Source organism: Petaurus breviceps, unplaced genomic scaffold (assembly GCF_028583685.1).
Source record: "Petaurus breviceps papuanus isolate PSGF00001 unplaced genomic scaffold, PetGlider_PUasm1.0 227, whole genome shotgun sequence".
NCBI classification, from domain to species: Eukaryota; Metazoa; Chordata; class Mammalia; order Diprotodontia; family Petauridae; genus Petaurus; species Petaurus breviceps.
The window spans coordinates 15718567-15734852 of NW_027185896.1; the positions used below are offsets into that span (position 1 = coordinate 15718567).

At 41.4% G+C, this 16286-nt stretch overlaps 1 protein-coding gene across 2 annotated transcripts in view; it reads right to left on the bottom strand.

The window, feature by feature from the left end:
* Positions 1-12703: 12703 nt before the first annotated feature.
* CCDC12 (coiled-coil domain containing 12) overlaps positions 12704-16286 on the bottom strand; it is an 89783-nt gene continuing 86200 nt past the window's right edge. The window contains exons 6-7 of one of the 2 annotated variants that reach the window (XM_069095903.1): positions 14258-14334; positions 12704-13506 (exon numbers count right to left, since the gene is read on the bottom strand). In XM_069095903.1, coding sequence (XP_068952004.1) covers positions 13439-13506; positions 14258-14334 — 145 coding nt within the window. In that variant the 3' untranslated portion in view covers positions 12704-13438. Of the gene's footprint in view, positions 14335-16286 lie in introns of both variants that reach the window. The other variant, XM_069095901.1, reaches the window with a different exon arrangement.

The following is a 16286-nucleotide window of genomic DNA, read 5'->3' on the forward strand; positions in this document are numbered from 1 at the left end:
ATGCTGTAAGAAATGATAAGCAGGTGGATTTTAGGAAAACATGGAATTGCATGAAATGATGAAAAGTGAAATGAGCAGAAACAAGAGAATGTTGCATACAGTAACAGCAATATTGTTCGAAGAATAACCGTGAACAACCAAATTATTCTGAGTATTATAAATACTCATATCAACTACAAAGGACCTATGAAGGGAGATGTTATCCATCTGCAGAGAAAAAACTGATGAACAGAAGTATGCATAGTATGCTTTTACATATATTTATAAATCTGAGTCAAATGGCGGTCTTCTCTAGTGAGAGGGGAAGGAGGAAGCAAGACAGTTAGGAACTTAAAATGTAACAAAAAAAATTTTTTTTAAAAACATTCATTTGGCTTTGGAGTTTTAAGGTCCATAATATTGGGTACTCTTGGCACTTTAAAAGCTGAAGACTGTTTTATCTGTCCAGCTTCCTCCTGCTGTCTTACCCTTAGCTCTCCCATGCTAAAGGGTGGTCAGCATCACTCTCATACTGATGTTGAGCCCTGATCTAAAGCCAAGTGGGCTTCTCACACCTGAATTAAACCTCTAGTAAAAGGAGGTAATGACGTGCAATGGTTTAAGGTACCAATTTCCCTGTAAAGAATAAACCCTGGCCCTATTTCTAGTGAGAAGGAGCTGGATTCAAGCCAAGAGGTCTTTTCTCTCTGAGACCAGCTGCAGATGGAGAAGAGCACTCAGAGATTTTGAAGGACACTTGGAGTAGTGGGCATTCTCAGGGTCTTCCCTATCATGTTCCAGTTTCTAATGGTTCAGGGGAGGTGGTAGCTGGGGACAAAGGATCATGCCTGCATCTGTCTGTTTATACATGTGATTTTTTTGTCTGGTTCTATACATGTCCATCTCTGCAAGTCTATCCACCTAAATATCTCTGTATTTATGTCTGTGTGCACATGAAAGTCTATATGTGTTGAGTGTCTGTATGTATAATCTGTCACCCAAGTATGATAACATATATGAAGTGCTTTTAAAACTGTAGATATATAAATGTGAACTATTATTATGTCTATCTGTTTAGGGCGGTCTTTCTCTGCACATGGTGATTTGTAAATATTCCTTGGATTGACCTATCTGTGTACTTATGTGTCCATTAGTACATGTCTTGGACAGATGATATAAATGGAGAAGGATTTGAGGACAGAATTAAGCAAGAGGAAAAGAGTGGGCTGGATTGCCTTTGGAAATCATACCCTGTTTTTAGTGACCCCAAGCTTCTTCCGGAAACAGAGTCCCATTTTTTTTTTAATACTCACATTCTTCAGTGCTATTAATCAATGGTAGCTGCAAGTCTTAGAAAAGATCCAGTCTCTGAAGAGCTGAACTTGAGAATCACCAAAAGGACAGCAGCAGTGGGCAAAAGCAGGATAGGAAACATCACAAGAAAGGAATCATGCAGAAGTGGGGTGAACAGCGTCATCGAAGAATCAGACGAAAAGCCAGGCACCTATCAGGAAAGCCCCTGCCCCAGGCCCAGCATATTTGGATCTCCATGGCTTCCCGGGTTCTCCACCCCCTTCCCCACACAGAACATGGAGAATCACACAGGATGGGCAGAATTTGTACTACCTACATCACTGAAACCACAGATTCATTGGCATGCTCAAGCCTGGGTGTAGTCTATGGATCTCTGAATGTAGAAGAGAGTATCGCGCGCGCGCACACGCGTGTGTGTGTGTGTGTGTGTGTGTGTGTGTGTGTGTGTTTAGCTGGCCAAAGCTCCACAATCTGAAGAGGCTTAAGTTGGTACTTGGGGAGCTGACCAGCATCTCTCAGTCATCTGTACTGAGTGGGGGACGTGAGGGAGGTGGTCTCATTCCGAAATGTCAGTGATTTTGCTTGGGTATGTATGATTGGTTGGGCCTTCTGCCTGGTATAGGACTCAGGATCTTGGTTCTAAATTTTCTTTATTTTTTGCTGTGTGATCTTCACTTTCCCTTCCTGAACCTCAGCTCCTTCTGCTGCAAAATGGGGATAACAATCTTCGACCAGCTTGCCTTAGGAGGGGATGGTAAGAAAAGCAGTATGGCGCTACGGAATGAGCATTTGGGTCAAAGGACGTGAAAATACAAACTGCAGGCAGCCACACAGCAGGGAGCCAGATGACTAACAATAAAAGCGGAATGCAGATTAAAGCAATTCTCAAGCTTCACCTCATATCCACCAGATTAGCAAAGATGGTTTAAAAAGGAAGAAAGTGGTGCTCCAAAGACTGTAGAAAGACAAGTCCGTGAAGATGGCGTTAGTGGAACTCCTGAGTTTGGTTTGTCAGGGACAACAATCGAGGTGAGAAAAGTTGGTACCGTGTGACCCTGCAATCCTACCACTCGGCATAGGCCTCAAGGAGGCCCAAGACAGGAAAGAAAGGTCCCACAGATGCTAAGATAACCCCAGGAGAGCTTCTTAGACTGGTAAAAAATTAGAAACAAAATGGCTGCCTGCCAGTTGGGAAACTGATAGAACTGTGGTAGATGAAAGTCATGGGAAATTATACCTCTATAATACAGCAAGAAAATGAAGAATTCAGAGGAACACGGGAAGACTTAAATGAACCGATACCAAGTGATGCCAGGTAAATATATGCAGGATAGCTCAGATAACAGACAAAACCAATACTAAAGGGCAACTAAATGCAGATTAATGCATTCACTAAGATTAATGACTAACCTTAGTTCAGGAAGACAGATGACGAAACACAATTTCTTCCACCGAGAAGAGGTAGGGGAATTACAGGTGCATCGTGCTACAGATGCGCTCCAACAAAGTCCCTCCATGGGACAATTTTTCCTTAGATGTCTTTCTCACAAACCTATTCCCATTCAGAAGGGAAATATCAGAAAATGATTAGTGTTAAAAAAAAAAAGTAATTAAGATAAATTTTTTTAAAGGAGCACCAGATTCAGAAGAATTAAGTTTGAGATTTGGTTTTGCCCCTTACTAGCTGAGTGACTTAGGATGAAGTCACTTCCCCCCACTTGTGACCTCAGTTTCCTTATCTGCAAAAGGAGGTTGGAACAGATAACGCCTTCTAGCAGCAAATACCACGCTCTGTGATGTAGTGGCAAGTTAACAGTTCTGTTCTGCTTCAAGTGATGGATCTCATGTCAGGCGTGAAGGAAGATGGGAGGAGGATGGGCCCAGGCCACAGTAGCCTGAGTGAAGGAACTTGGCCCAGGAGTGAGAGTCAAGCAAGGTCTGAGCCAGGCCCTGTGGGGTTGGTTTTCTATCCAATTTGTTTATTTAAATTAAAGAGGGAAGGGCAAACAGGCAGCATGAAGTAGGTAGTGTGTGTGTGCCCAGCTAGACTCCGGGGAGAGGGAGGGACTGGGGTCGGAGTCAGGCTGCCCGCCACTCTCTGGACTCACTCAATGGCTCCTCAGGGAATAGCCATCCCCTGCGTGCTTTATTAATCACCGAGTTTCATGTTTGCATTAGGGCTGGGGTTTGGAAGATGCTTCAGATTCCTCCCACCCCATTTTTCCATCCCATTTCATTCCCCACCACCTCCAGGGAGCCCCAGCAACCTGGCCTGGATTTTTCCACTCTAGGCACCAACTCTAACTTCACAGAAACTTCCTCAGCCACCTTCACCTCTAGGTCAAGACCATGCTAAAATGACACTTCTTCCAGGAAGACTTCCTAGACTTACTGAATCTCCCCTCCCAGCACTCCTGACCCCTGCTCCATACTAGTCCAGTGGTTGAGTGTGTGTCCCTTCTCTGAACAGAAATTTATACCAGGAGAAGCATGGTTCAGCTTGTAGGTTAAATGTCCCAAAGGCCTAAAGGCCAGTCATGGGACTGGCCCTCTCCATGAGACACTTCTCCCTAGGTCTTTTAGAAAATTAATCCTTTTACAAATGAACAATTCATTTGACAGAAAGATCATCCATATACATCCTTTGGGGCAGCTAGGTGGCCCAGAGGATAGAGTGCTGGGCCTGGAATCCAGGAAGACCTGAATGAAAATCTAGCCTGATACTTACTAGTTGTGTGACCCTGGGCATGTCACTTAACCATGTTTGGCTCAGTTTCTTCATCTGTAAAATGAGCTGGAGAAGAAAACAGCAAACCAGAAAACCCCCAAAAGAGGTCATGAAGAGTGGGATATGACTGAAAATGACTTAAACAACAACATACTTCCTTAGGAGCTCCCATTCCAATCACAAAATTCAATTTACACTCAACTCGGATGGGAAGAATGGGAAATGGTTAGTTGTATGGTATGGTCCATAGCACACTGCTCTTCTGATGCAGAAGACCTGGGTTCCATTTCAGATTCCAACACTCTCTGTGTGCCCTGAACATTTACCTCCTCTCTCTGTGCCTTGGGTTGTCCATCTATAAACTAATGATGATCCTTGTTCTCCTTCCTGTATGGAGCTGTTATAAAGACAGATGTTTCTAAAGGGCTGCAGCAATGTAAACCATCATTACTGTCACCACCACTACTACAACTACTGCTGCTACCACAACTACAGCTACTACTACTACTGCTGCTACAACCCTACTGTAGTGTCTGCTGGTGCCACCTAGTGGCCTTGATTAGACATTGTCCGACTTACTGTACCTGAGCATACACAGTTCAATTGCAATACTCTCTAGGAGCTTCTCTCTCAGCTTGGAAGATTATCCAAGGCACAGCTTAAAACTACTTAAAACCCTTTATTGCTCCCTCTGTTCAGATAAGGGGCACCCCCAGGCGAATGGGTACAAGCACTCCCTCAGTGACACCCCACTGGTGTCCTAAAGATAAATCTCTCCAAAAATCAGCAATAAAACAGCATGCTGTGGAGTGCTTAGCACTATTAGAGACAGTAACTGAAATCATTTTCTTTACATGATGGTCTGATGTCTAATGTCACATGTCACCACTAAGATCAATATCTCATTGACTCTAGGATGAAATCTTATTTCATTTACCACTCAATATCTCATTGACTCTAGGATGAAATCTTATTTCATTTACCACTTCCTTCCAAATTTCACATGTGCTTTATAATGTACATAATTTCTAAATAAACATACACTTATTGGACCACATGCTCAAATGTTTTTACTGATGTGTGTGATCAAACTCCCTCCGATTCTGTTCTTTCTGGGTTTATGAAGGAAGCCCAGCTCTGAACATGTTCATGCAGCAGAAGCCCTCTCCTCTCCCAATGCTCCACCTCCCAGTCCCAGCTGCCCTTTCTAGTGGTCACTTCCTTCCCAGACACTCACTGCACATTAAGCCTCTGCTTCCCCTCCCATAGTAGACACCTTAAGCAACAGTAACTGCATCAGCTGGATCTTGCTGAGCCTAAGTGCAGTCACAGGCATCCAGAAGAAGCAGCCAGGATTAATTTGCATCACCATTGTTTGATCCTAGAATCAAGCCATGAGTTCTTTACTGAGCACCTTTGAGCCTGGGTGTCAAGGGCAGAAACAAGGAAGTACAAAGTAATAACTAGATCCCTAGAGAGGACAGAGGACCTATAAAGTCATATACAGTCTGATTTGTGTGAGTACCCACATACTGGCTATAGAACAAGGGGAGTTTGGAGTATTTGAATTGGATCTTGAAGTATAAAGCATAGAAAGCAAAAGGATGAATGGCTCTGCAGACAATAAGCCAGCCAGTTTTACATGGGTTTCTTTTGATTTTGTATGTAATATTTTATTTTTCCCCAGTGACATGTAAAGACAATTTTTAACATTCATTTTAAAAACCCTATTTCTCCCTCTGTTCAGATAAGGAGCACTCCAGGAGAATGGACAAATAGGAAATAGTCACTAGAGGGAAGACATCAGAATTCAGAGGGGTTAGGAAAGGCTTTTTGCAGAAGGTGGGATTTTAGTTGGAAGCTGAGGGCCTTCCAGACAGGAAATAGCAGGGCCAATGCTAGAGGTCAGGTCTTCTAACTCTTGTCACAGGTTGTCTCATCACAGGCTCATTAGTGAGCCTGTCTGTAAGCTGATAGACCATAAATTCTATGCACTGAAGCCCAATGTGCTAGCAAGCCCCGAAGCTCCTTCCCCTTGTCCTCCAATAGGAAATCTGCTTTGTTCTTCCAGGCAAAGGCCCCCTCGACACTCACAGAAGATGAGTGAGGCTTGTGTTCTCCCCCCACATCCCCAGTTAGGCCCTAGAGATTTCACTTTGAAGGCTTTCATCACTGGATAAAATATTAGCTACAACAGTGGATACAGGTTCCAAATCTATGGACCTAAGATAAGTCTGATCTACAGTTTCAGCCTGGGCTCTATAACTGGCTAGGCTGGGCTCTGGAACTAATTAGATATGACCTTGTCCAAGCTGCTGAACCTAAGTGTTTTCTCCTGTTAGATGAAGGTAAGCCCTCCCGCCCTACTCCACAGGGCTGTTCTAAATGAGAAAACGACACACTGAATATATAAAAGAGCTCTTTGGATTGTCTGAGGCAGCACTACGTATGTGTACCATGTGCCAGCCTGCACAGGCATATAAAGAAGTGTGTCAGCGCTGAGTGAGGTTGGAGGGGGGTATGAAGAAAAGAGCTCTGAATTCTGCAGACACAGGATTAGCACTCAAGTTACTGGACCTCTCAGCCTCAATTACCTTCTCTGAAAAACAGGAGCAATAATCTTCAAACTCCCTTCATCAAAGGGTTGTAGATAGGACTGAGGGTTCCTCAACAGGAGTGTTCTTACCATGCAGTTGGTCATCAGCTATGCAGTAAGGAGCCAAGATGAGGCAGAATTATCCTGCCTGGTGGGTCCAACAGGTGGCTTTAGCAACAAGGCTATTGTGGTGTTATTGGCACCTCCCTTCTAATCACAATGCTCACTGCTTTAGAAGAAACCTGGTCCTGCCTGAGAAGCTCTCTGAAATGGAGCCTAGAGATCAGGATTCTATAAGATGTTTGGGTCAAGGGTCTCTTTCCAGGATCTCTACAAAGGTAAATAAGGAGCTGAGGAAAAAAAGCTACTGCAGCATCACAGAAACCATGCACAAAAACCGAGCTATTTGTTCCCTACCACCACCACCACCTGCTACCCCAGTGTGACAAGAAACTTAACAAAAGAATATGAGGAGTAGTATGCAGTAAATACATTATCTTATTGAACTATATCCCAGAAACTCCAAATTGATTTCCAATCAAAGAAGTTAACAAAATTTTTGGTATACTCCTGTAGAAAAAAAATCACCTCTTTTGGGGCGGCCAGATGGCGCAGTAAGAGCGCCGGCCCCAGCGTCAGGAGACCCAGGATCAGTTCCAGCCGCAGATACTTGGCATCCACACAAAATAACTGGCCGTGTAACATTGAGCAAGTTACTTAACCCCAATTGCTTTAAAAAAAGAAAAAAACCACCTCTTTTATTTCCTATGTGCACCTGCATGATAAACTCTAGTTTTTATTTTCTCTCATATTTAATAAGGGGCATGGGAAAGTCTGCAGAAGAGCCAAAAGGTGTGGGTACTGAAAAAGATTGGGAACTCATGCTCTAGCACGCTGAATTTTTTAATGCGTAAATTTTATTTTCACTTCTATCATCAGATACATGGGTCCAGTTGTCTATACAATGACTGAAGAAAGTAAAACAAAATCTCAAGAATAGCAAAACAAGCAAACCAAATTCTTCAATGAAACCAATCTTAGAAATTAAACAACTGTTTAAAAAAAAAAAACCCAGGAAATAGTTAAACTGTTAGCTTGAACACAATAGTACCGATACTTTCCACTGTACTTACCTTGAGCTTTACAGCTGTTAGAAGGTATCTTTCTTTTATGTACTCTTTTGGGTTTTTTTCACCGTGCAAGTGAGTGTGTGTATGTGTTTTTCTCTGAATTCTTCTTTTTCTGCGTTTTGCTTTTGACAGAACCTGTGATTTCATTAGAATAAGGAACTTCCAATGAAGGGGGTCATTTCTTATGGCACATTCCTTATGGCATGAAGTATTGACGTAATACAGAAGCACAGATTTAGACTTCAGAAGTGATCAAGTCAAAACTCATAATTTCGTAGATGAAGAAACAGGTATGGGCTACATGATGTGGGTAGGAAGACACACCCAGGAAGTATATGAAGCAGGATTTGAATCAAGGTCTTTCTGATTCTAGGTCTAGCACTCTGTATACTCTATTATGCAACACAATTGGTCTGGCTATGCCCCATGTTTTGGCTAATATCATGGTTACCATGGGAATTTGTTTTGCTTGAGTATGCTTATATGTTACATGGGAATCTGGAAAATTGTGGTAAGACTTACATGAATGAACTGACACAATGTGAAGAAAGTAGAACCAGGAAAATAGAGACAATGACAAGAATAATGTAAACAAAACTGGCTGAATTCAGATTAAATGAAATGATAAATCTTGGCTTTAGAAAACAGACAACAAAACATTTCACTCTTCTGAGTAAAGAGGCAGGAGACTACTGGTAAAGAATGTTGCACATGCTATCCAATGAGACTACTGTGTCATTTTTAACTTCTGTGCTATGAGAATACAAGGAGGAAGGAGGTGCAATGCAATATGAAGATATTGCTATGGTAAATAAAAGGACATCAATACAGCTTTTAAAAAAAAAAAAACTTGTAAAAATAAGAGCCAGTCTACTCTTCTTTGGCCTTCCCGAGTAGGGAAAGGCCAAATTTCCTCATTAATTTTATTCTTAATAATTTAAATAAACCACACACTAGGTATTCTAGAACTTCAAGAATAAAATCCCAAAGGATTTAAGAATAGCAAAATGTATTTCTATCAACCTGTTGCTTCCCCAAGACAATATGGTGTAAATACCGTTAAGAAACTTCTCTAGCTCTCAGTTTAGCTCTCTAAAACTGTTAATAAGCCTCTCCATTAAAGCTACACAAATAAAACATCAAACTTGTTTTGTTGTAGAGAAAGTGTCTTAGATTAGTTCCTTCTCCTAATTATTCACAAAGTCAAGCACTCTTCAGTACCTCTCAAGAAAGAAAGCATGAATTCTTTTTTCAATAGGAGTTGGAAGACATTATTAAACATGGCAAACACCAAAGAAAAAAACGAAACTGACTATATAAGAGGAAATGACTGGAGGTAGAGACTATCAAATTATCAGAGCAGAGATAAAAATCAACATAATTTCAAAGATAAAGATCAGAAGAAAATAGTGTATGCAACTAAATTAGTTCCAACCTGACCTATTTAAACACTGGAAATGAAAAAACAAATGGACATTGGCTTTAATCAGTTCATATGAAATTTTAACCAATTTAGAGCAATCACTACAATGTGGAAGCCAGGAGAACCTAGAAACCACCTCAGCCAAGATTTACTCTCTTTGCCAAGCAGAGAATGATGGCCAAGGGAAACATTTTAGAATAGCAAGTCATCTGCAAAATTTTTACAAAAGGCCCTGGTAGAGTGTAAGCAGTATCATCTCAAAAAGCAACAGGAAGTGGTAAAGAGAAACCATATCGTGTGACCTTTTATAATCTGATCAATGTAGTAGTACAGTAGAGAACAAGATTTGGAGTTGGAAAAGTTGGTTTTTAAGGCTGTTTTGCTATTTAAAACCACTGTGATTTTAAGCAAATAAATTAGCCTTTTAGGAACTCAGTTTCCTCATCTATAAAATGAGAAGACTAAACCAGATCAATTGTCAAACTGTGGTCCATAGAGACTTTTCAGAGTGTCTGTGAGGGTTAAAAAAAAACAACAATCCTATTTTCATAAGATGTCATCTACCTATTGAAATATTTCTCCCTTTTTGCAATTATAACCATGTGCAGTCAGGTTTTCATCATATACATCTATCAAAACAACCTATCACAACAGAATGAATGAAGAAGAACAGATATAAGGGGCAGCTAGATAAGGAGGTGGATAAATCACCTGCCTTGGAGTAAGGGCAACCTGAATTCAAAATTGGCCTGAGATACTCACCGGCTTTGTGTGTGACCCTGGGCAAATCTCATGGGGGGGGGAGGGGAGCAGAAATCAGAATTCAGCTGTCTCCTATTAAGACAGGCATTAAAGAGATTTACGAAAAACATGCAGCATAATGTCACTCTTCTCATTAATTTTTTTTGTTTTGGAAAATTTTCACACAAAAAATGTTCATATAAAATGGGTTTATTATTTTTAAATGAATAGTTGAAAACTTCGTTTTGGTTTCTAATACAGTAAATGTTGACAGCTATAGCCCACATAATCAAAAGTACTTTGAGGTTCTCAACAATTTTTAAGACTGTAAAAGAGTCCTGAAACCAAACTGTTGGGCCTAGATGAACTCTGAGGTCCCATGACTTAACTTTGCTTTACTGCTCCGGGTTTCAAGTTGAATGAACAAAACAGTAAGTAAATTATCTATTTTCAACTAAATGTTCAATTTTGCAAGTCCCTTAGAATGGCACTTTAGTTACCAAAGGGCCGGGTAAAGGCTTCTATATAATGATTTCTTCCTGGTCAAACTGGGTTGACTAGAGGAAAGCAGCATTTGACCTAGAGGGAAAGCATTTAACTGCCTGTTAATTGGTAATAGAGAAGTTCACTGAGCAACAGAAAGATTTCTGTCACTAGTTAAAAGATACATGAAGAAAGAAGTTTGGGATCTTCAATGCCCAGCCCTACAGAGAAGGATGGAGACGGATGAATTACCCATCTCATGTCAATGAGGAAGGAGAAAGGTCCAATATTCACTGTCTGCTTTCTTACTGGATCTCGGACTTGAGCTACCCACTTGAAAACTACCCACTGCACAGTCCTAGATTATTCCTTTAAAAACAGGAATGGGATCTGGTAGGCCTTCTTACCCCCAACTCTTTGCTGCATTCCTGACTTTCCTATTACCACACCCCAAATGCCCTGAGCATCCCTTTGCTATTGACAAATGATAGGACATATCTAGATGGAGAGGGGAATCACAAAACTGTACATTTAGAGCCAGAAGAGGCTTTGTTGTTAAGTTGTTTCTAAGGTATATCTGATTCTTCGTGACCTCATTTTCTTGGCAGATACTGGAGTGGCTGGCCATTTCCTTCTCCAGTTCGATTAAGGCAAACCAAGGTTAAGTGACTTGCCCAGGGTCACAGAGCCAGTGAGTGAGGCCAAATTTGAACTCGTGAACACCAGTCTCTCCGACTCCAGGCTCAGCACTCTGAGTACTATGGTGCCACCTAGCGGTACAGAAAGGGCTTTGGAGGCCATCCAATTCTTCATTTCACAGCTAAGTAAACAGAAGCCCAGAAACACTAAACAACTTGCTCAGTCACCCACATGGTGACCAAGTGAAGATTTTAACTCAAGCATACAAAGCATTTGTCCCCCGTAATACACTGCCTCTAATTCAGCATCTGGGTCAGGTGAGGGAAGGCTTGAGGACAGTGCTGTGGTGTCCTGAGATAGGAATACAGACGGGTACTTTGGGGCTATGGCCCTGGGAACGAAGTAGCTAGGAACCTGGATTCAGGGAAGCAGTTTTGCCTCAACTGTCAGTTACGGGCACCACCCCTCAGACTCCACACATCCCTTGTTTTGTCTATGGAATGTTGTCAACAGTCAACAAGCTTTTATCAAACACCACTAGGCACCACGCTGATGTTATACTTGGTTCCCCTGTTAGATGACAAGCTTCATAAGGAAGGTACTGTTTTAGCTCAACTGTCTCTCCAGGAGTCCAGCAGAGTCCTCTGAACAAAGGACTGATCAATCAACAAGTATTTATTAAATATCTATTTGGTGCCAGGAATTGTGGATACAAATACAAAAGGGAGAGTCACTGTCCTAGGAGCAGATGACACATGCTGGTCCAAGGAGGAGGGAATGGGAGCTGAGCCAGAGGCACAGGGACATGAGGGGAGCTCAAAGGCAGTAAATTGTCCTAACATTTCTAGTAGAGAGAATATTGATTTACTGCTTCCTGAGTAAAGAAGTGGTAGAAAGGCAAGGAAAGAAGGATGTGGGTCATTTTTATGGTGGCAGAAAAGATGAGAAGCTTCTCTTGCTGGCTAGGCCCGGGTGGATGGCTATTTGGAAAGCACTAAATGAGTACTTGATGTGATGCATACTGGCTGCTCTGGCTCAATACAACAATTTACAATAACTAACATTTATTGTTACTCAGCTGTTGCCTAATGGAGTTACCTGAGCCAGATTTGGGGTAGACGCAAAGCAAGGGCTCCCTGGCTTCAGGGCCAGTAGCCATGACTTCCTGTTCAATTTATTTTAAGGTCAGTTGTTTTTCCACTGTTAGTCCTCTCGCTTTGGATCTTTCAGATCTGCCTGGAACTGCTTAACACCAAGCAGTTCTCCCCACTCCATAAGAACACTTCTATGAGTCTAATATGCCCTGGGAATGGTGCTCCCTGGAGTTGCTACTGGAACTTTTCCTTTGGGACAGAAGGCAGTTTATTCTCCTGCCTTTGCTCCCAGCACTGGAAGGTATAACATAAGGGTACTAAGAGCTTTATAAATTCACAAGTTCCTGCCCCCATCTGAACTGCACTCCCCTCTTCAATGACCTAGTTTTTCAACAATTATCATTCCCCTGATTTAGAAAAAAAGATAGCCCACATCAAAATTATTCCAACCCTTTTCTATCCACAATTAGATGAAATAATATTAACACAGGTCACAAGGGCATGGTAAAGTGTTGGCAGAATAAGGGGATCACATCCTCCCTCTTTTTCTGGATCATGACAAGCATTTCAGTCTCATTTGCATACTTGAGTCTGTCTTTATTTCTAAAAAATAGAAAAAGTCCAAAATATATACATCTATACATATATACATATCATACACAGCAATGTTGCTTCCTGCCTTACCATCGCCCCCTACCTGTTGCCAACTGGCCAGCATTTGATCAACCTGACTGATATTTTAGCACAGAAGCTTGTAGCTGTCAATAAAGACTGAAGTTTCCTATTTGGAATATGCAATCATGGAACTCTGAATGCTAACTGAAGTGTAATTTTCTCACTTTTTCTATTTTTCTTACTTAAGAAAAAATGCTAATATAAAAATGTTTTGCATGATTTCACATGTATAATTGCTATCACTCCTTGCCTTCTCAGTGGGTGTGGAAGAGGGTGAGAAGGAGAGAATTTGGAACTCAAAATTTAAAAAAAAAAATGTCAAAAATAAATAATTAACTGAGATGTTTTTTTAAAAAGTAAAATAAAAATGGAATATACTATATGTGAATTGGTAGAAAATGTTAACATGGTGATAACAGCAGAGAAGCTCTCACTGATGTATCATGTTAAGGCTTTTTTTTTTTGTTTCATTTGCAGTAATCATAGACCATGTGCTCTAAGATGCACACAGATGGGCATTAAAAGGAGTACCATAGTGGAGGTCACTCTGGGGACCACAATGGAGGTGGGCCTTTATCCCTGGCCTAAAAGGATCAGTCCACACTGATGTCTTGTGTGGCCAAGGGAGAAGCTGTTTTAATCTGAGTCACTCTCTTCTGGCTTTGCAGATTCCAGGTCATCTTCTTGGCCTCTAAGTCTTTCTCCTACAAGGAAAAAGACAGTTCAGAAGGGCTATAAAACCAGGGCTTCAAGGATAGCCTACTAAATGACATTTTGGCTTAATGAGTCATTAGTGAGTCCATTCTGGGATGAGTCAGTTGAAATGTCTTTGTCCAAAGCCAAATATATTCAAAGGGATGGGCTCTAAGAGTAGGAGGGTGCAGGGCACAAACTATTCCAGGCTTAAAGGTTGTATGCCATACCACCAGGGTCATGAGAAACTAATTCAGTGGGAAAATTGCTCAGATGGAATCAAAGAACTCCGGGTTTGATCCTGGTCATTTGGCCAAGTTACTCATGACAAGTGGCTTAACCTTTATGGCCTTCAAAACATGAGATCTAGGGGCGGCTAGGTGGCACAGTGAACAGAGCACCAGCCCTGGAGTCAGGAGGACCTGAGTTCAAATTCAGCCTCAGACACTTAACACTTACTAGCCATGTGACCTTGGGCAAGTCAGTTAATCCAAATTGCCCTGTTCTCCCCCTCCAAAAAAAAGGCAAAAACAAAAAAAAAAAACACAAGATCTAGACAAGATCTAAGGTCCCTCTAAATGTATGATCCTAATCAATGCCAGCTCCAAAACTTAGGAAGAGGGCATCATCACAGTGTGGAGCTTTAGGGCCAAGATAACACCCTCTAGAATTTGTCTTGGCCTCAGTGGAAAGCTAGTGCTTCTTTAACTTGCTTCTGACACTCCACTGGCTGAAACCTAAACCAGAGGTCAGTGAGCTTACGGATTAGCTCGGCAATGGCTCTCTGCGTCCTCTTCTCTAGCTTTTCCAGTTTCTTAGCCACATCTCTCTTTAAGTCCCTGGAAATGAGAAAAAATAATGGGGACAGATTATTTTCACACAGGAACATATTTTCTTCAAAGGAGGATTAAAGTCTGTAAATTCTCAAAGTGAATGCTTACAGGGCAAGGCTTCAGAGAACTTTTATTTGTAATCTAGCAGAAGAGATGACCATATAAAATTGACTATATTACAACTCAGAATATAACACACAGGAAAAGAACATGCTAAGTTCTATGACAGATATGAGGAGGGAGACTATTTATAATATTTTAAACCTGAACCAAGCCACAAAAGATAGAGGGTATTCAATAGACCAGGACTAGGAAGGGGCATTTCAAAGCAGAGAAGACAGCATGAACAAACATACAAAGGCAGGGAAAAACAGTGCTAAAGGTAGGATTTAAATGCAGGTATTCATAACTTCAATAGAACTCCTATGCTATGCCATGCTATTTCTCAAAATATGTCATTTGAACAGATCCTGCAAATGGACAATGAACTGGGCCCATGAATGAAGAGGAGAATAACAGCTAACATTTTACAAAGCACTTTGGGTTATATTAGACTAAGGAAAATTTCACAATGCTTTAAATAACCATTATCTCCTTGAAACCAAGGTCTACTGTCATAACACCAATATTCTCAAAGGGAAGCTATAATGGCTAGGGAACATGAAGTGTCCAAAGAATTAAAAGCTTAAAGTCACTCAAAGGGCAGTGAATATATTTCCTATAGATATGAGTATTCTAAAGCCTACTACTAATAAATAACAGGAGAAGCAACATTAAGCATATGATGAAAGAAATGTCTGAGAAGAAAAGGAGTCATGATGGAGAGTAATGGTTAATCAGTGAAAAGCCCTGGGCCCTATCGTCAAAAGGTGCAGAGAACAGCCTGTGCACACTGATGGAACCTTTGGAGGATTCACAGAAGGACATACACGGATGGAGAAGAAGCACAGGATGAGCTGGAATAAATGGTTTGAAATCTGAACCAACAGAGGAAGAACCCTCATAAAGATCACAGATAAAGTAAAACTGAATAAATAATAAGTACAGACAATTGAGTGTGGAAAGCTTTCCAGAAAAGCTTTAGGAATCATTTGAGTATGTTTACAGATAGAAGGAACAAGTGCAGAAAAAGATCTGATGGGAGAGGAGAGGAGTGGGGGAAAAAAGATGATGGGAGGTAGGAGAGGGGAAGAAAGAATGATTGGTCTTCAAGGAATGCATCTTACTCTTCCACAGGGCAGTACCCACCCCACTTTTACCTCACAGACTGTTGAAAGTTAAGTGCAGGGGCGGCCCGGAAGCCCAGCAAGTAAGAGCACCGGCCCCAGAGTCGGGATACCCTGGGATCAAATCCGGGCTCAGACACTTAGCACCCACCCAGAAACACCTGGCCGTGTAACCTTGAACAAGTTACTTAACCCCAATTGCTTAGGAGCAGCCAGGTGGCACACTAAGAGCAACCGGCCCCAGAGTCGGGATGACCTGGGATTGAATCCAGGCTCTGATACTTAGCACTACACCCAGAGATAACTGGCCATGTAACCTTGAGCAAGTTACTTAACCCCAATTGCTTAAAAAAAAAAAAAAAGAAAGTTAAGTGCTTTAGAAATGTAAAGGGGCATGTAATATGATTATTTGTTAGTCTTAAGACATTCCCTCTCTTCTAATCAGAATCTGTTCTCAAAAAAGATTCTAAAACTAATTCATTAAAATAAAAATGACAAAGGGTTATCTCTAGGCTGTGCTACTCCAACAGCCTTTTTCCAAAGTCAAGTGTCTTCAGCAATACTAGCGTATACTCTAACAGTGCATGTTCCCTGGCTTTGTGAAATGAATCACCACAAACAGGGTCATCCTCATTAATTATGGTGAGGAGGGGAAGAAGAATGTATTAAACACTTACCATGCACCAGGCACTGGGATAAGCCCTTTGCAATTATTATCTCACTTGATCTTCA